Source organism: Scleropages formosus, chromosome 10 (genome assembly GCF_900964775.1).
Source record: "Scleropages formosus chromosome 10, fSclFor1.1, whole genome shotgun sequence".
NCBI classification, from domain to species: Eukaryota; Metazoa; Chordata; class Actinopteri; order Osteoglossiformes; family Osteoglossidae; genus Scleropages; species Scleropages formosus.
This window is the reverse complement of record NC_041815.1, coordinates 17,184,096-17,204,367: the sequence shown is the minus strand read 5'-3', so window position 1 is coordinate 17,204,367 and position 20,272 is coordinate 17,184,096. Positions and strand designations below refer to the sequence as shown.

Here is a 20,272-nt window from a genome sequence, read left to right as displayed (position 1 = left end):
CTCTGCTGTTTTTGGTCATTTTTAAGAGGCGACTTTCTCCGGAAATTCCATTATCTTAATGAAAATTCTGTCAAGTTATTGGATTGTTAATTACATAAGCTAAAAAACTGTCCTGGGGTTCCGCATCGGCTTTATAATGTATTGCTTAGTATAATGATTGCTGTTAAATGTTGCATTTGGTGTGTTAAGTCATTACTCTTCAGCCAGGTTTGAACATTGCTCATCAGTAGAGAAGCACATGCGGTGTTTTTCATATGGTAACCACATTTTCCCCTTCCAGCATCTGAAAGCTCCATTCAGCCAGAAATGACACCTCACCCCTTGTGAATAGCTGTCGCCGGTCTTTCCTAGTACTTAGCGTCTGTTTTACCTAGTGCCGAAACTCTTCCGTGCCTTCGGTACGACGTAAAGGGCGAGTTCACCTCTCGACGTGGTCGTGTTTCTGATTGCGCAACACCACCGCGTTCGTGTCGATAGTCAGCGCTATTTAATGAACCGATGCTTCCGAACGGAAGGAGAACACGCTCCATCTCGGCGTGGAGGTGCGAGGAACCGCGCGAGCTTCGGGTCCCTCGATGCCGCCCATTTCCGCCCAGACCCCATCGTGCGGTTAAGGCTAACGCGGCCGTGTAGAAGATCCGGTCGCTAGAGTCCTCGGTGCCGCCTCCGTCAGCGCCTCGCGCGTCTTCGCCGGAGGCTTCCGTATGACACCTGGAAAAACAATCCCGGGAACGAAGCGAGCAAGACCGTGCAAAGGCGTGCGAAGCAGGGACTCTTAATAAGGTTCAGGCCAAGGTTACACCCGCTCTCATTCAGGTTCAGGTTCAGGTTTAGGTAACGGAAGTGCTGCGAGCGACTGGCCCCCCTGGCGCAGTGCTAACCGCCCTGTCACCGATCTGTCCTCAGGGGAGCCCAGCGCCCCACAGCTGGAAGCCCACCTCCTGCCCGCCGGCAATGCCCTCCAGGTGCGCTGGGCAGAGCAGGACGATGGGGGCTCTCCGGTCACGCACTACATAGTGAAATACAAGGCAGTGAGTATCGGGCCCTCTCGTTCGCTCTTCCACACCCGCAGCTGGAAGTAAAGTTTCCCAGATGGCTGTGTTTTGGGTCGGGGGGGGAGGGGTATCCATTAAAAATAAGACGTAAATAAAAGTTAATTCGTTGCTCGGGAGTGGGTGGGTGGGTGACTCCACGTGCGCTGGAGGCCCACCGACGAAGAGCCCCCAGTCTCCCGCATTTGGGGGGCTGAGCGCGCTCCTCTCTGTGTGTGTCCCCAGAAGCAAGCGTCGGCCTGGAGGCCTGGGATCCGGCTGCCCAGCGCCACCGAGTCCGCCGTTCTCAGCGGCCTCGACTGGGACACCGAGTACCACGTGTACGTGGTGGCTGAGAACCAGCGGGGCAGGTCGCAGCCCGGCACGCTGTCGTTCAGGACCCCGCCCGCGCCCACCGCCGCCCCAGGTACCGCCCAGAGCCCTGTCACGCTGCCCCGCGCGAGGGCTGAGCTCCAGGAGTCTCGGGGTGCAGACGCACGGTGTTTTTCGTCCACCCTGAAAATAAACATTCGTAGCACGTGTGTAAAGCAGCCCTTTGTCGCTGGCACTTTGACACTGGCCTTTTGCCCCCGTCTCAGTCTCCATTGGTCTGCTCCATGTGGCCCAGCACTCTTAGAGAGCAGCCCTCCTGGCGAGCCTGTGTCGAACCTCCCACCAGCCCCTCCACCCCTGCTTTCTAACACACCGCATGGAAGTCAGACCCCAGCAGCCCCTCACCCCCGCTCCTGTCGTCCTGCGCTTGATTGACACGTCTGCCCGTGTCCTAACCGCCCGTTTAGCCTACGTGACCTTCCTCCTCCGTGCGAAGAGTCTGCACACTGCTCTGCTCCCCAGCGAAGGGTGGGCTCAGCGTGAAGCACTCAGAACACAGATGACCGCCCGCCCCCCCCCCCCCCCCAGTGGCCCTGCGCCAAGGCTGCGTTCGCCACCGCCCGGCGAGAAACGCAGTCTTAGTGCAGAGCGTGTCGAACCAAGGCAGCTGTCGCCGTGCGACTCTGGCCCACCTGGGCCATCTGCTGGCTGCGTGGGGAAATGCAGGTGTGTGGAGTCCACCTGAGCCAATGGGTTGGACTAACCTGGAGACAACTTGGGAAAGGTAGTTGGGGTTTTCATCGATTGAGCCTCCAAATGGGCATCGCCTGCAGTTTTCCCCACCTGGGAGGGGTGCGCATTAATTTCAGCAGCGGTGAGACGTTTGTAGGAGTCGGAGCGCAAACAAGGATCCTCCTCCGCAGCTCGTAGCGTCACGTCTTTTTTCCCAGGCCGACTCAAAGGCGGAAGTCCTTCCTGACAGTATATCTCCACGTAGAAAGGTTTATTGGTGGAGGTCTATCGATTTATCGGCGTTTCGGCGAGTTTAATAGGCCGTTTGTACTGGTAGATGAGCGGATGGACCTCGACGATCCCAGCATCTCTCAGACCTGCGCTCGTGCCGCAACGCTCGGCTGAAACCTAGCGACTGCCGGCCAGAAACGGGGCTCCGCAAGGCCCAGATCTCCAGGGCCGATATAGCGGGAACGCGGACTGGGTTTCGCAATGGCTGCCGTCCAGAAGCGGGATCCGCGGAGCTGCCAGCACCCATCCATCTGAACCGATCCGCTCATATTTCCTAACGCGCAGACGCTCGTTAAACGAAAGCACGGCTGCACATCTAAACCCACTTCGCTCGTTTTGTGTGCTCTGCCTGGGCAACATCCCCCGGTTCAAGTAGCTGGCCGACAGCTGTCGGAAAGGCAGAAGCCGAAGAGCAATAGCAACAGCAGCAATCGCTGCGCATGTTATTACCTTACGTGAAACGCTTTGCAGGCGATACTTTTGCGGAATGAACCGGGTGTGATGCCCAGTGCGCTCCTGCGCCTCTCACCTGTCCGTCCTCCGGCTGCCCCGCTCACCCGTGCCACCGCCTCCGTTTCTGATGCATTGCGCTTATTTTGCCTGTTCGTTTGCTTCCATACCGAGAGATGACTTTCCTTTAGTTTGCTTAAGCTTCTTTGATTCTACATGTTTTTTGCCTTAAATTTACTTTCCTGTAATTCTGACCTGTTTTTCTATCTTTCTCTCTCTTTTCTCCTCCCTCTTGTTCTCTTTCCCCTCCTGCCTTCTCTCTCTGTCTGTCCTTGTGTGTGTGTGTGTGCGTGTGTGTGTTTGTGTGTCTCTGTGTGGGGTCCGTTGGCCAAACTTTTGTTTGTTTTACATATTAAAAACAAAAAATAAATCGCACGCCATCATTTCCGTTCCCCCGCGGACATCATTCTCTTCCATCACTTCTGCGAACCGCTGCGTTTCGCTGACAATTGCCGCGACGTCTACCTGACAATTCGCGTGACGTCTGGCGACCGCGTTGCGTTCGGCTCATTACCGTACGGTCCGATCGCGTGTCCCACGACCGCGTGACGCTCGTCCGGCGCTGCGCCGTTATTCCGTCCGTTGGATATTTTTCCATCGTTCGTCCGGCTTTTGGGAAACACCCGCGCGTCGACTCCCGTGTGCTTTTTTTGGGTCCGCGCGCCGTTTGTCCAACCTTTCTGTCACGTTTCTTTGACGGTTCCTCGGTGTTCGTCGCATTCCTCAGCGACTCTCGGCTGCCTCTCCGTGACCTACGCCGCGGCCTCTCTCGTCCTCTCCGCGCTCGCCGTGTTCTTGCTCTCATAAGCCGGGTCCCGCGCCCAGGGCCCCGGAGGCCCGACGGCACGCTAGAAAGGCTGGCTTGCTGGCACCTGCCAAGCTGCAGACAAGCAGACAAACGGTTTTGCGGGTTCATGTAGAATGGCAGGAGCATTTTGCGGTTGCTTGGTATTTATATCGTTGAAGTTTTTCGTCGCACTTGAAACAAGGCACATTTTTGAGTTAGACCTCGACGTACCAAATCTGAGGGTACTGCTTTTCGCCCTTTTTTTTTTTTTTCCTTTTTTTTTTTGTCCACTCTTCCGTGCGCTTTAAGGAAACAGAGCAGCGGCCAGTGTGCCCGCGTCCTTTCCTCCCCCCCGCTTCGCCACGTCCTCCCTCTATGCCGGGAAAGGCGCCGCGCGTGGGAGGAGCGTGCGGAGCCTCGGAGGATGATTCCATCCGCGACATTTTTGTAGATCAAAAGCCGCACTTTCCGTTTCTCCTTTTCGGCATACGTAGCAGTTCCATCTTTTGCACACCTTATGTGTCAGAGCAGGAATTTTTTAACACAATGCATTGTTAATTTTACAGAAACGGCATTTATTTGTACTCATTCTTTGCTTCTTGACTGTAAACTGGAATAACATTAACTCTAGTGAACAAGCTGGTGTTTTCTAAAATATAGGCAATGGGGATTTAAACAATACTGTGACGAAAGTGTGCTTTTTGACTGAATAACTATATTTATAGTGACATTTTAAAAACGCAGATGTTTTGTAAAACTACTTTCTAGATGACTATTCTGTAAGAGTGTGATATTCTCCAGCCCTCCGGTGGGCAGCGCGCTCGCTTGTGAGTCGACTGATGCAAATTAATTTTAACGGATGTGAAGTCAGGGTGTCAAATGAGCAGAATTAGGTGGTAGGGCTGCTGGAGTACATTTGTTTTCACATTTAATTACGTTTGCTTTCCACATTTCATGCGAGCCACATCTTTCATTTAGCTATGCCAGGCAAAAGACTGAAATTCCGCGTACTGTTTATGGATGGAATTCCCCCCATGAAGGGCTTCACGTGTCATGAGACATATTTATGATCTGAATATGGATTTAATAAAAAGGAAACTGTGGAAACGTGTCGTCGTATGTTCGGCAAAGGAGGCGTTTCGTTTTGTTTTCAGTCACTTTTATTACCGCTCCCACTCCTTCCAGCTAAATTCTGTTGAACCAGCCACCAGCCACCAGCCACCTGGAAAATAAGAGCAGTTCAAGTTTCATCGTATATTGCGGGACACGGTCCTCATATTGGCCCGTAATTGTATTCCGTGCTTTCCTTTGTTTCTCTTGTGAGCCGGAGGCCGGCTTTACACGCCGAAGCTCGTGATTTACAGCGTTGTTAAAATGCAGGAAGAAGGCTGCCGTAGCGCAGCCGCGGCACCTCGAGCGAGACCTCGTTCCGCGAATCTCAATTTCCTCACCGTGGCTGTAATAAATACAGAGAGCCAGCTGCGTGTCGCAGAAGGCGAAGCTGCAATATTGAGACCTTTGGAGTGTTTCGCCGCCACTTCTTAGGGAGATGCTACCTTTAATGAGCTCGTTGTGTGCTATTACCAGTAGAAGAGCGCTGATAACGCCGCCGTGTCCCGAGGCCCACCGTGTCGTTAGACCCTCCGGTTCCCGAGGAACCGTTAACACGCGTCGCCTTCACCTCGCTCGCCGCAGTACGTGAGATGCGGTCACCGAACCGAACCTCGCATCAGGAAGAGTGCTTTTACAGCCGGCTTGTCCGCCGAGCGAACGTCCGGTGAAAACATCGATCGTTCGGCCGCGCTTTTTGGCGCGTAGGTTGCCAAGCGATGGAATAAAGGACGAGCAACACGGTTTGGACTCTGCTTCACTTCAACGCTTCAAGCATGTTGTTTCTGTACCCCCCACCCACCCCCCAGCTGGATCCTGCCCACCTCATGGCTCATTCACTAACCGCTCCCTTCCTCTGTACTTGCCGTCCGCAGTAAACGCTGGAGAGAAAGAACTGTGTCTTGGACTTTGCAGCACAAAAAGTTTAGCTGGCCCAAGAGGATCGGCACAAAACGCTCGGAAACACTAAAGGAAAAGCAAGCGCGCGGTGGGACTAGGATCCGAAGCGGAGCGTCTGAGAAAACCTGCGGCCTTCTTTCGTTTTGCGTTTCGTCAAAAAGAGCAGAAGACCTCGTAAAGTGCAAATCTTTCGGCGTGCGACTTTCGGAACGCGCGCGTATGATGGCTGAGCTGAAGAGGTGTGGACCACTAACTAGTTACTGTCTAGCTACACTTTAGGGCCTATATGTCAACCAGTATATGACCCCTCTTCTGCCTTTTTCTCATTTATTTAACTGCTGTTTTTCTTCAAAACAACCTACAGTGATTTACCCGTTTAAGCAGTGGAGTCATTTTTACTGGAGCAATTTAGGGTAAGTACCTTGCTTAAGGGTAATATAGTGGGAGGTGGGATATGAACCCTGCTCTTCAAGTGCAAGGCGGTGGCTATAACGGCTCCGTGCCGTACCCCTGCTCTCCGGAATGCGTGCCTTCCCCTCGTTGGAGCTGGCAATGAACCGCTCTCCATGGTTCTGAAGCTGGCATTAGAGCTTAAGTGTGAACTTCCACATATTGACGTCTACATTTACATCCATTCATTTAGCCGATGCTTTTCTCCTAAGCGACTTGCATCTCGCAGAAAAATACAATGAGTGCATCGCATCAGCAGAAAGACAAAGACACACACAGATGCATGACTCTAAGCACAGTCTTTTTTTTTTTCTTTTTTTTTTTACATTCCATCATATCAGAGCTGTGATAAACTGGAACCCATTGTATAGAAGTGTCCTTACTGAAACTGGCACCGAACCACTGTCCGTGGTTTAGGACTCACGTTGTTGGAACTCATCAAGTTACAACGTAGTGTTGTTGAAACACCACGTTAGGGCTGAACCGCTCTCCAGGGTGGTGAACTTCACCTTGTTAAACCAAGTGCCAGTCCTGAAGAAAACGTTTAGCACAAGCATTAATTAATATCTGTATTTGATTCTAACAATATTTTAACAGGTAGGTCTGGGCTTTTTCTTCCTGTTTGGAATTAATTATTCTGGCGCTTATAAAAACGCTTAAATACATGTTTGTTCATTTATTGTACCGTAGCGGTAACAAGTAACTTTCAAAACTGTGAGTCAATCTGCATAAAACTATCAGCGAAGTCATAATAAATCATAACAGCAATTATTGCAGGCTCTCTTCGTAATTGAATTCTCCGGTTTCGATGTCATTTCTTTACGATGAAAATTAATTTATTGTCGATTTGCCGCTGTTATATTTCTTTCCTCTGACGAAATACAGATATAAACATGTTATTTGTATAGAAATGTGTTTTATTGCTTGGAACAATTTTAATGGGGAGGTTGGAGGCAGATCGCCTGTTTCATATGACAGTGCGTGAAATGTGGAAATTATCCTTACAGATGAAACACGGGTCTATATTTTCATTTTATAGCTTTATTTGATGGAAAGGGTTTCGTGTGCGGCTTCACGTGTCTCTCTACCCACGACAACGAGCGCTCTCTGTTTCTCTACCTTCCCTCCAGATTCCCTCTCGCCCAGTGGGCTCAGCTCAGGGGCCGTTGCGGGAATACTGGTGGTCGTCTTCGCGTTGGTGCTCGTGGCCGTGGATGTGGCGTGCTTCTTCCTCAACAAGTGCGGTCTGCTCATGTGCCTCGCGGTCAACGTGTGCGGAAAGCAGGGGGCCGGCGCCAAGGCCAAGGACTTCGACGGGGGAATCGCGGCATTTTCGTGAGTGCGGCCCCTGCGTGAATGCTCGGCGTCGAGCGCACGAGTGAAAAAGTTTCCTGAGATACGCTCCGCTTCTTGAACTGGAGGATGAAAAGGCAAATCCGAGCTCATCGTGAACGCTTCGCGATTTTTTTAGATTACGCTCAAATGCGGTGCCGTGTCAGAATGCGAAATAGGCATGTAAGGTGCTACGGTCTGGACTTTGCGTTTCATCTGTTGAGGAGCAACGTTGTTTTTGAAACGCATCTGTGTTTGGGCATTTTTCTTGTTGACGCTTGCCTTTTAACACGATTAATCGGGTTGAGGGTGGCGATGGGCTTCGGGGTACGGCTAGGTTATGATCTTGCATTACCTGTAAGTTGTTAGAGGATGCAGTTATTACTGAGAAACGTGGCGGCGTCCCGTTATAACAGCGCAGCGAGTGAAATATCGACAGAAGGTTCGTTACGCGTCTGTTTCACAATTTGCGGCGATACTTCACTGTGACATTTCTGTCTGGGCCTGTCTCGCAATAGAATAGGGTGTGTAATTAGAGCCTTTTTTGTTACTTGCTGATGCTGAGAAACTCATCAAGCCTGTTCATCCTCATGACCCAGCTGTGACATTCCTTAATTAAGCTTTAATAGAGATGCTTTGTCTGTTTGGCATTTGGTTTAAAAAAAAAAAAAAAAAAAAAAAAACCCGCAGCTGTGACAGTGTTAGTTACACTCACCGAACGCTGGATGAATACTTGGTCCTGATTGGTCGGAGCTGCTTTTGTTGACGTATCTGTTCATGTCTTGGCAAGGGCTCTTCTGCCTTTGTTTCCTGTTGCTCCCCCATGGATGATTTTGCGTTCTTTGGGTCACTCGATCGCAGGAAGGACGAATCCAGAGAGCCGATCGTGGAGGTGCGGACGGAGGACGAGACGCAGAACCACGATGGGGTTGGGCTGATGGAGCCTAGCGAGACCACCCCGCTCACAGAGTCAGAGTAAGTGCCCCCCCCCGCTCCATTCCGCACTCCGGCTCCAGTCTTAGCTTCGAAACAAATGTCTAAGTTGCAAGATATTTTCATTTACATTTTTCCCTCTCAAATAAATGCGACTGGTGATGTAACTTTTTCACGTCGTCTTGGATACCGCCGAGAAGCGCCACGATGGTGTCTAGCACAGGAAGGAAAATTCGGGAACCATCTGTAGCGATCCGTTTACCGAGACAAGGACCCCGTCCAGTTGTGTAGCGTGATTCCTTATAAAGTTTGATTCACCACAAAAACTTAAAAAGATAATATAAGAATAAAATAAAGAAATAAAAATAATGTGTTCTCCGTGTGGAAGTTTTTTTTCTTCCCGTTGTTTCTTTCTGCTCATTCTGTTAGTGTTGAGGTAACGTTTAGGCTTAACTCGTAGCGTTACTGATTTTTCTGCCACGCGCCTCTCCCTGCAGCAACGTCTCCGTCTCTCTCCCGTCTTTCCGTGGGCCCTGGCTCTGTCGCTTCCTTTCTGTCCTTCTCCTCCTTTCTTAGGCCAGCTGCTGACATCTGCGCCACCGTCGTGGACCTGCTGCCCTCTGCCGTCACTAACTCTGACACCATGATAGACCCCCTGTTCACCGGCCAGGGCAGTCCCAGCAAGCAGGGTGGTCTCGCATGCAGCGCGGCTGCTCCCGTCCCTCAGTCCAGCACGCCGAAAGCCGCCGCCCCTTCCCAAACCATCCCTAGGGTGGCGCCTCTCGTAGACCTGGATGATGCACCCGTATCGTCTAGCACCTCCAGCCAGCCCCCTTCGCTGGTGGCCCCGTCATCCAGCCGGGTCCAGAAGAATGAGATCACGCAGAAACCCCCCGAGCTCCACAAAAAACCCAGCAGCCCCAAGAGCGGAGCACCTGCCCCCTCCAAGGGTCAGGAAATCCTCTCAGACAGCGGTCCACAGACCGTAGGTAAGCTCCCGCTGAAGCCTGCTAGAGACCGCACCCTGCCAAACCTGGGGTGACCCGTCCCTACCAGCCCAGCATGAGTATGACCTGCCCCGCCCGGGGCTGTTGGTGTGGGGTTCACACCTTTGCCCGCCATTCGCTGCCCCTCCATCGCCGCTCCCCCAGCTTCACCTGTCTACTCTCTGCATGTCCTGCCATTCCGCCCCCTGCAGCAAACAGCGTGTTTACTGCCAGCGTACCGAGAGCGGCTGCAAGCAGGGAATACGACAAGGACGAGTCGTGTCCCGTGTTTGTCTCTCCAGGTGGTTCATGTTTGTTTGCTAACAAACCTGCTGTCTTTCTGTTTCTCCTAATGAAACCCTGTGTTTCTGCAGCACCAGATGGTGCTGGGATCAAAAAATAGCCCAAATCGTCTTACATATTGTATGCATATTTTATAAGATTAGACATCACTGGGTGAAACTGTACTAATCAAGAGACTGTACTGCTGTTTAAATGATGACACATTTTCCTAACAAGACCAGCGTACCGAACCGCGGGAGGCGTGTAACGGCGTTCCGAAGGAGCTCTGCCTCGGACCGATGTCTCCGCGCGCACCGGCCTCGCGCCGCACCCTCGGCGGGAGAGTGCGTGAGGAAGCCGACAGAGAGAGATGCCACAGGGTGTTGCCTCGTTTCACCGCGACAATCGAGCTGACGGACTCTTCGTGAATTCTGACTGATTCCAGCGTTTGCGTTCTCACTAAATAAACTCCGAAGCCGAGTCCCCCACAACCGCTCGTCTCTGTATCTTGACGAGCGGCGGGATCCGGCTCGCTCGGCTCACGGGGAGTCATCAGACTGGCTGCTCCGCTTCCGTGTTCCGGCTCTTTTCGTGCGTCGGCAAGTCGGGGATCGGCCCCGTGCCGAACACAAGAAACCTGCGTCGAAAATAATTTCCAAACGACCTTTGAATGACACTCATCAACAAATGAAGTGCTCAGAGTAGTTACCAATGGCAATGGCATTTTTAATTATGCACATATTACTTTTGCTGAGTGGGGGTGGTGCAGTGGGTTGGACCGGGTCCTGGTCTCCCGTGGGTCTGGGGTTCGAGTGCCGCTTGGGGTGCCTTGTGACGGACTGGCATTCCGTCCTGGGTGTGTCCCCTCCCCCTCCGGCCTTACGCCCTGTGTTACCGGGTTAGGCTCCGGTTCCCCGTGACCCCGTATGGGACAAGCGGTTCCGAAGATGTGTGTGTGTACGTACATGTGTACTTTTGCTGATGCTGAGTAACAGCCACACTGGGTACACACGACTCTGTGACACTGACATCTGTTCTTCTTGTAACCCTTCCTGCTGCAGCCAAGTCCCAGTAACCGACAGACACAAACCTGAGGCCGCGCAGGCGGAGTTGAGGCCCAGCGACGCCACACAGCCCAACGCCAGTGAGAGCCAAGCATGACACTGCAGCTCCCATCCCTCGAGTCCCAGCGAGAGCCGACATTCGTCTCCCTCGAACCAGCGTCTCTGCTGAGAACAATTCGGTGTCCATCCGTCCAGTGGGATTGCACTTTCCTCATAGGCCTTGGATCTCTTCATTTGCTTTCTTTTCGTTTTCGCAGCATCCGGTACTCAGTAAAGCATCAGTTCGTTTCTCGAGATCGAAAGGAATTTCTTACAGAGCAAACTTCACCTTTGCATTGCTTACTGTTGCAAAACAGGTTCCTGGTACCTGAGCTGGAGAGAACCCATGGAAGTGTCCCGTTTCGAACACTTTTACTGTGCACAGTACCATAGCGTTCGTAGAATTTCTGTAAATGTATTTCTGGCATATAAAAATGATCTCCATTACAAGTATGCAATGTGTTATATTTTTGCTTTCTTCTTTTTTATTGGTTTTATTTTTATTAAAGGTATATTCTACCGGACAGAGAAATTCCCTTTTTCAAAACGGGTTTTCAAGCTATTCTTAAATGTTTACATCGTTTCCCTGTGCTTTATATCTGTTTATGACATTTACTTGTTTTATGTAAACCTACTAACTGAATGACTCCAACAAAGTAATAGCAGAGAGCAATGCGTGGGTAAAAGTACGCACAATTTGGTTTGATTTCAGCAGATTATGCGTTTCTGCTCTGTGTCATTGTGAGAGGCTATTAAATCCGCTCCAGAACTTCATCTCTAACCCTTTACGGTGCGAGGCTGGAGGTCATCTGCTGAAAGGGACGTTCGCCTCTCCGGTAGGACCGGGGAGATGTCGCCAGTTTTCCACCAAATAACGTGACGAACCCTGAAATATCACAAGTATCGTAGTTGAAAAATCAACTTTAAAGCCGACCTGCATAACAATTAATCGCCGGCTCAAGGCGAATTTAAAGGAATTACAAATAAAAACGTGAGCGAGCGCAAAGAAGCAGTTGTGTCAATGCTTTTCCTACGATTTTTCAGTGTACTTGCTATAGATATAGTGTAAAGAAAATGAAGCGGCTGGAGGAGTTTGTCGTTTGTAACTGCCCCTTCAGCATGGTCCCTTCAGCGTGGATATGAGGTCAGTCTAGGTCGCCATCGCGTGGCGTCGACAGGCGCCATGACTGTTCCTTTTCGCCGCCGGAGAATGCCCCTCTCCTGTGGCCCCGCAGGACGCCACCAAAGCTGGTCTTGTTCTGTTTGCCGGGAGGCCGACCGTCACGACCGCCCTGGATGAAAAGGCCGCCTTTGTGACGTGGCGGTAGATTGGTCCGACGCTGCGCTGAGGAGATGACCGCAGCAACGGTCCGTACTGTTCACGCCGTCCGTGGCGAGCATGCCTGGTATGTGCCTACGTGTATAGCAGAAAGCTTGCTTGGAAAGTGCAGGATGTCTGTCCCGGAGACTGTCTTTGTGACGCCCGTTCCATAATGCAGTGTTCAGCCGTGGCAACATTCACATACTGACATGACTGACTTTGCAACCAGTTCACTTTGACCATCCTCAGATGGTTTGGCAGCTACCTGCTTGTAACATATAAGACATCTGAGCTGTAAAAGTCCAGTTACGATTTTTTTAGGGAACAAACTTGCGAATGCAAATTGAATTTCCGTTATAAATTGTTTTTCTTGTTCAGTGTTCAGGTTAAGCCTAAGTTGTGCTTTGTTAAAAAAAAAAAGAAAAAAAAGAAAAAAAAAAAGATAAAAGTTTTTTTTCCTTCATTGTGTACATTGCTCACCTGTTCTGTGTGCTGTGATGTTGCAGAACATTTTTAATAATAGGAAAAAAAAAGTGCTTTTAATCATCAGTGTTAAGTAATGGATGAAGAAAAGTTTTACCTTCTTTTGACATGACACACATGCAATTCTCAGTAATATCTGAAAGTATTATGTTGCATTAAACTGTAGTGCATTTCTTTCGCCAGTTTTTTCCATAAAATGTGGGACCAAGTTTTTTGTGAGTTTGCAAAAAAATCAGTGTATTGTGCCATGAGAAGTATGCTTGAAAAGTTAAAATACTGTATAAAGTTGAAAGGGCAGTTATAGTCTGAATGTTCATAGAATAGGGGCCTTACTTCATTTCAAAGGCCTGCGTTCATTGTCGTTCGTACCCATAATTCCTTGCGATTCAGGTGTGTACACCTTGGTGCCCTGTCTTTCTGCTGTCAATGGTGTAAATACTGATTACTAACCAACCGTTCCCAAGTTTCATCCTGTCAGGCACAGCTGTATTCAATAAAGCAAACAGTCATTTAAAATCAGTGACGCTGGTGTGAACTGACTTTCCTCGGAAAGTTAAACTAGGGGCGCCTTCCTTCAGTTCTACTTTGCTGAAAAGTGATAATTTTTCAATTATCAATCTAATATCTAAAAAATCCTTACGCTTATTCATTCATAATCAATAACCTTTGGGCCAGTGTAGGGTCACAGTGGTCTGATTCAAACCCATAGCCCAAGAGTTCTAGAGGTACCATTGCTACCCACTGAGCCAGTCTTTGAGTGCTCCACTACCACTCTATCTAGAATAGGGTAATTACTAGCACTCAGGTATTTTTTTCCAGAAGGCAGATACATTATGGCATAATATCCCGAGCCATGTATTCATTTATAACTCGTTTTCATAGGCATCTAGGATTGAACATATGTAATCCATGTGTTTCATGAACTGGTTTTGTATACACACTGAAACTTATACGAGCTTTGAAGTTCACCCTCCTAAACAGTAGATGGAAGCAAAGTACTCTTTTTTTTTTTTTTAAATTAGACGTACATCGTGTTCACGCTTCTACAGTGGGCTCATAAAGGTAAGTAATATTAACCTTTATTTAGCTGGTGCATTTGCCCTAGGTGACTCTCAATGTTGGATAATCAAATTTACAATGATTTACCAATTTATACAGCAGGGCATTCTCACTGTACCAACGGAGGGTAAGAGCCTTGATCAAGGGAATTACAGCAATAGAGGGATTTGAGTCAAGATCCTTCAGACTGTAGGCTGACAGCACTACGAGCTGTCCTACTGAGAAGTGGGTAGTTTCCTTCTGTCGGGATCATGTCAACAAGGCACTACCTTACTCTCCATGGCAGTGTACTGGGGATGCGGGGCTTTGTTCATCAATTCATTCATTGTCAGTAACTGCTCAGCTGTTCTAATGCAGGGTTGTGGTGGTCCAAAGCCTATCCCAGAACCGTATGGCGTGATGCAGGGTACACCTTGGGCGGGATGCCACTCCGTCTCAAGACAATCACAAAGACTCATTCACCCACACATACAGATAGTACGGGGAGTTTAGTCACCAATTCACCCAAAACACGTCTTTGGACTGCGCGAGGAAACTGGAGCACCTGGAGAAAACTCACCCAAGAGCAGAGTACTCCATGCAAGCTCTACACAGACTGAGACAGTTTCAAACCCCACATCCAGACCCTTAGCCCAAGTGCCCACTAATGTGTTGCTCTGCTATATTTCAAACCTCAGCTATCGAAATTTGTTATATATAACTGCATAAATACAAGTGAAATTACTCTATCAAATGTAAAACGGAGATCTTTAAAACGTAAGGCCATTCCACCACCCCCCCCCGCAGGATGAGGGCCGTGATTCAACCCCTTTGTCATTAACATGTGGACAGGAACAGTATGGAAAAATACGAGCTACAGACTACAGGTGTGTGACACAGAGCACAAAGCACAGGCCCTACCGCTGACCGCTCCCAGCTCAGCACCTGTGGGCTCAAGCATTTGAGGGCTCAGCTGGTACCCTCTCCAGCCAAGGGCTTTTAAAATCGCTCCTTTTTCATCAGTGACATACAGCGATCAGAGCAGTGTACCAGAGGAACAACCAACTCGACACTTGAGAGAACAGTCAAGCTTGGAGAAGATTGTGTAGAGGGACTGAGTGATTGCTTTGACATTATTTTCAAATGTCATCTCTTCTGAGTCAGTTTTCGTTAATGGAAATTCACCCTGCGCGTTCCACCGTCCAACCCCAGGGCGGTCGCCGTTACCGGGCCTCGGTCTTCCTGTGCGGCTCCTCTCAGTACGTACTCTGCTTTACCGTACAGGAGAAGTCAGTGGGAACCCAAAGCATCACCGCGGTGCACCACTGCAGCAGCTGCGGTTGGGTAAATTAAAGGTAACCAGCTGCGCCCCTACTGCCACCCCCAAGACTAGCTGTCCCTTCTCCGCAGGAGCGGTAACACGATTACTCGGATGTTTGTGGTCAGCTCGCTGCCTAAATCCTTCATGATGGCACTGCACCTGCCTTCACATTTCCAAAAATTTGGGACATTGCATACCCTGCGACGCCTGTGACCGGAGGCACGGGAACCGCAGCGAGAGAGAGGTATCGGCAGTACCGGATTCCCCATTGCAGGCAGAACGCCTAGGAGAGAACAAATTTAAAGCAGAACAATTAGGAAAAAAGACTGAGACCAAAACTTGACGCTACTAAAACTTCAAAATTGCATTTCAAAAACATAACTGCCGAATTTCTAGGAATTTCCTAACGAAGTTTCTTTCCTCAGTCTCTCCATCAGTCACGTGGTCTGGAACTAGAAAAGTTTAAAGTGTGTCATATCAATGGATGTGATTCAACTGGCGTTTACCCCACTTTTTTGTACATTTTGGAGTGAACGTGCCTGGTGCACCCAAATCAGTCCCGGGAATCAGAAGGGCTACAGCGTTTCACCACATGGGTGTCCATCACATCCATGGGTTTAATAACACTGGGATCACTGACCCCAGTTGAGATGAGCACAATGGTCTCCTCAGTCTGGGGAAGCATGTAAATGAAGGTTTGTAAGATCTCTGCCAAAAAGGGACCCACAGGGAGCTGGATTTCACTGGATTAGCTTTATAATCTTCCTGAGGGTCCGGAAACAGACCCTTATCCAGAGGTGCATGCCGAGGAGGGGGATCACCCTGAAGAGCAGCCACCACGCAGCACTGTACTTCCCGCCAGCTTCGGGTGAAACAGCCACTGGGAAAGCCAGTGGGATCAGTGGGGTTAGGGGAGGGGTGTTTCTGAAAGAGACCTGCATCTTAACGCACTGGCTGCTGGCACAGCGATGACACAAACAGAGTGTCCACGTCCAAAGACTGTCCTTTTGTTGTTCGTTGACTACCTGCTAGGAGGGACAATTGTGCAGGTGAGCGCCTGCCAGTGGACACAGTTCAGCAGGTGCTGACCGTGTCAATAAGGTTGCGGGGTGGATGAAGGCTGGAGGGGAGACAGATGCACGGGGAGGCTCAGCGAAGAGGTTCAGAGCAGCTCCAGTGTGGTTCTTCATGCATGAGACACAACGTGACCATGGTACGCTTTGACACACTCCTCCAGCACTCTGGGAGCACCCAGTAGGACTCCAGTGGGGACTGTACAGGTTCCAAGCAGCTGCTACTAACAATGACCCATGTGTGTTGGGATGAACGTGCTCTTCACAACACATTGTCTTTGGCCAAGCACTACATCACTACCTGACTGCTGGACAACGCCTAGCTGGAGATTCTGGTGGCATGTCCTCTTTATTGTCTTACACTCTTAGTCTGCTGCAAATTGACTTTAATATTACTCAAACACCACCATAGTTCCCAGCAACGATGGTGTTAAGATGAGAGAAAAGGTGGTTTGTCCCTCACTGACATCAGATATGGTTCTGCACACAGTGCTGCTTAGAAGACCTTGCTTATATTTGCAGTTATTCACTTAGCTGGCACTTTCCTCCAAAGCAGCTTACAATGTTAAGGTACTTACTCTTATTACCGGGCAGAAAAGTGGCATACCGAGTAGTGCGAGTAGCGCTGCTGTCTCACAGTGCCTGGGTAGTGCGAGAGGACATGGGTTTGATCCCCACTAAAGAAGTAGTGGAGATTGCATGTTCTCCCCAAGTCTAGGTGGGTTTAGCTGGGTGCTCTGGTTTCCTCCCACAGTCCAAAGACATGCTGTTCAGGTTCACCCATAGTGTGTGAGTGACACAGAGAGTGTGTTCCACTGTTGTATGGATGAGTGACCCATTGTAAGTAGTGTATCTAGCAGTGTAAGTAACCACGGTGAATAAGGTGTGTGGGCTGGTAACACTACATAGAGTTCATTGGAAGTTGCTTTGGAGAAAAGTGTCTGATAAATGTAGATGTTCTTATGCATTTAGAGAGCTAGGTTATTCTGCTGAAGCAACTGAGGGGAAGTACCTTGCTCAAGAATACTACAGCCAGAAGCAAGGCTCAAACCTGTGACCTTTGAGTCCACAGGCAGCTCTAACCACTACACTACCAGCTGCCCTTATTCTGCTTCTTCTCATACTCCAAACTTGAGCTGTAGGTCCTTCAAGGTCTTTGCTTTCAGACACCTGAGACTACAGAAGGAACCAGACAGAAGAGACGTCCTGCTGCAAGCAGTCCTCAACACTCTGTCATTCCGAGGAACAACATCATGTTAAGACGTTGAGATATGGGACCTGAAAGGACACGGAGAATGAGGGAGCAATGTTTTATTTTCACTGCATCTTCAGATTATGGACTTATCACGATTTACCATTTACACAGCTTAGTATTCTTACTGTATCAATTCAGGGTAAGTACCTTGGACTAGCCTAGGTACGATGGTGGGAACGGGATTGAGACCGGCAACATTCAGATTGTGAAGCAATACCCCTAAGCAACGCACTACTGTGTTGGCTGGTTTTTCACCATTGCTTTGTGCAGATGACATGTATGTAGCAGTTGTCCAGAACTTCTCCTAGAATGTCATTTACACATTTAGTTACCACGTTTGTCAACCAACACTTCTCTCCCAAGAGACTGACATTGTTACATGACTTAGAATAATCCGTCAGTTTACGCAGCGGGACAATTTTTACTGGAGCAATTCTGCGTTAAGTGCCATGGCATCTTCCAGGGCGGCTCAGCACGAGATGGTTCTGGAACTTGGATTCGACAGCTCTCGCCACTGCGCCACCTGCCGGCCCGTTGCATGTATAGCGCGTTGCGTCAGCATCGAAGTCCCCCTTAACCACGCATTTCGGTGCGTGCGTCAAGTGCACAGCCGCTCTCCCCTGCACGCGGAGGGCGCGCGCTCCCCTAGGTGTCTCGCTTCCGCGGAGCTCTCGCGCAGTCGAGCAGAGAGGAGGTGCGTGACGTCGCCGCTCCGTCCGTCGGCGGGTAAAAAGGCGCACGAGGAGGCGGCGCGCGCGGAGCGGGTTCCGCGAACGGCGTCACAGCACGAGGGGGTCCCGAGAGCAAGGCGCGAGGGTGTGCGACACGCGCCGAGCCCAGGTAGGTGCGCGCGGACCCGCCGCCACGTTTGTTCTCCGCAAGACTTCGAGCAGCTCGGTTGGTCGCACGCGAGACTCTTACGTCTGTTTTTCGCATTTATTTCGAACAACCACGAGCAGAATAACAAGTTACGATGGAAAAAAATTAAAAAAGGAAAGTTTTACTGTTCTTTGGAAGCATAATTATTGTGGATTAGTTCTTGACTTGCTTAAGCATTTTTATCTTCAAATTGTAAGTTGTTGATTGCCGGAGCCGAGGGGGCTTGCAGAGTTGTGTTGAGTCATTATTATTATTATTATTATTATTAAAATTATTATTATAAGGATTGCGCCTTTGTTTGTCACAGGTGACCTACAGGTTAGGTAATCAACTTTACATAATTTACCTAGTATTTAAACAGCAGCACTTATTTTTTAGTGTATGTAATAATTTAGGGACGGGACTTTGATCGCGTCTCCCACGTGTAAGGTGTGTATCTGGAGATGCGCAGTCGAGAATGTCCCCGAAGGGAGTGAGGAGCAACAGGGGGAACATGATCATGATGATAACTGTTTATCATCACTTAATGGGTCAGAGGACTGGCATGTGATGATCCTCCACCTCATGTCACTCTTTCTTGAATCCTTTAAATTACTGCGTCTCCTCTCCGGTAAAAATACGCCTTTAACGGGATATTTTTAGCAGTGTTTTTAGAAGTAAACGCACGTGCTTTTCAACGTTTGGAGAGCTTGGAAAAACAGGGATGAAAGGGAGGTTATGATATATTTTCACATAACCGTACACCACAGGACATCAGAAACTTGACAGCAGCGATCGCATCATTATTTTTGTCATAGGAACCAGATTTTTATGGAGAGAAGCTATTAGATTTCGGTCGGCGTTTCGCGTCCTCCTCCTCCTCCTCCGATCAGCTTCTGAGCAGGACTTCGGGGATGGCGTTCACATCCCGGACAAAATTATACCGATCGAGTTTGTTTTAAATGACATCTTCTTGAGACCGTTGTTGTTTTTTTCCCCTCTGGTGTATTAATGGGCAGTAGAAACTAGTAAAGTAAAAAAAAACTTGTCATGATTTAATTTCCCTTTACTAGTAGTTTTTTCTCGCCGATGATCGGATCACGTCACGTGTGGCGCCACTCGGAGCTCCGCGTGTGCAAAGATGCGCTCGCATTTCCGTCGGTTCACAACTAACTGTTACCTGTAAAAGTGTCACATTTGGTTGCTGAGAAAGTGCGAGTTACTACCGCGGACGTCACGTGTTCCCACTTGCCCCGTTTGGTGTGTATGGCTCTTGGGGAATGATCATTATGATGATGATGATGATGATGATCTCTTTGGTCGTATGAAGTATTAAAAGTCCAGTACACACACAGGACTCACGTGGTTCTCTTGCTGCAGAATAAACCGGTCCATAGCCGTGGCATCCAGCAGCGAGGGAGTACCTGTTCAATTTCTCCTTGAACAAATAAGCAATGATTTAAGACGCAAGTAAATAACACTCCGCTCGCTTTGTCTTTCTCTACTTAAAAAATGTGTGTCCAGACTGACTGTAACGTTATGTGACATTATTTCTTAGCCTGACGCCTTGTGTTAAATTACCCAAAACTGTGCGGAAAAACCACAGGTTACCAGTAACTCCGCCAAGTGTTGTAAGTTAAACATGACCAAAGCTTCTGTAACACAAAACAGTTACCCACAAGCGTGTGGATTCTTTGAGCAGATGAACACAATATCCTCAAAGACCAGACTCGTGTTTATGTGCTTTGTAGTCGAAAGAAACCTCTTCCCTGACGTGTCAAATGTTGCGCTGTTTTGTCTCGTGTTAGGGTTATTCTGTTTTAAGTGCAAGGCTTACAATAAATACAACCCGAAATATGTTCAGCCAAGAGCTTCTCCAAGATTAATATTAATTTTATATTGTGAAGAAACAAACTTGAGACAAATAACATTTGAAAAGCAAGCTCGGGGCAAGCGGTTCTTGACGATGGATGGATGGATGGATGGATGGATGGATGGATCTGTGAAATACACTCCTGTGTCCCCAGAACATACATTTTAGGATATGTTGGGGAGGTTTTAAATGTTCCTGTTTGTCTTTCTCTGCTTAGGTTAAACTGAGATTATCTCTAACCATAAAACCACAGCAAGGGGACCGGCAGCC

At 49.1% G+C, this 20,272-nt stretch overlaps 1 protein-coding gene across 5 annotated transcripts in view; it reads left to right on the top strand.

Annotated features, from left to right (window-relative positions):
• Nucleotides 1-13,082, top strand: part of ncam1b (neural cell adhesion molecule 1b) — an 84,333-nt gene extending 71,251 nt beyond the window's left edge. For 4 of the 5 annotated variants that reach the window (XM_029255494.1, XM_029255495.1, XM_029255493.1 and 1 more), the window contains 6 exons: nt 907-1,031; nt 1,278-1,458; nt 7,275-7,479; nt 8,338-8,451; nt 8,986-9,398; nt 10,739-10,840. In XM_029255494.1, the coding sequence (XP_029111327.1) occupies nt 907-1,031; nt 1,278-1,458; nt 7,275-7,479; nt 8,338-8,451; nt 8,986-9,398; nt 10,739-10,752 (1,052 nt within the window). In that variant the 3' untranslated portion in view covers nt 10,753-10,840. Of the gene's footprint in view, nt 1-906; nt 1,032-1,277; nt 1,459-7,274; nt 7,480-8,337; nt 8,452-8,985; nt 9,399-10,738 lie in introns of all 5 variants that reach the window. The other variant, XM_029255497.1, reaches the window with a different exon arrangement.
• Nucleotides 13,083-20,272: the final 7,190 nt, after the last annotated feature.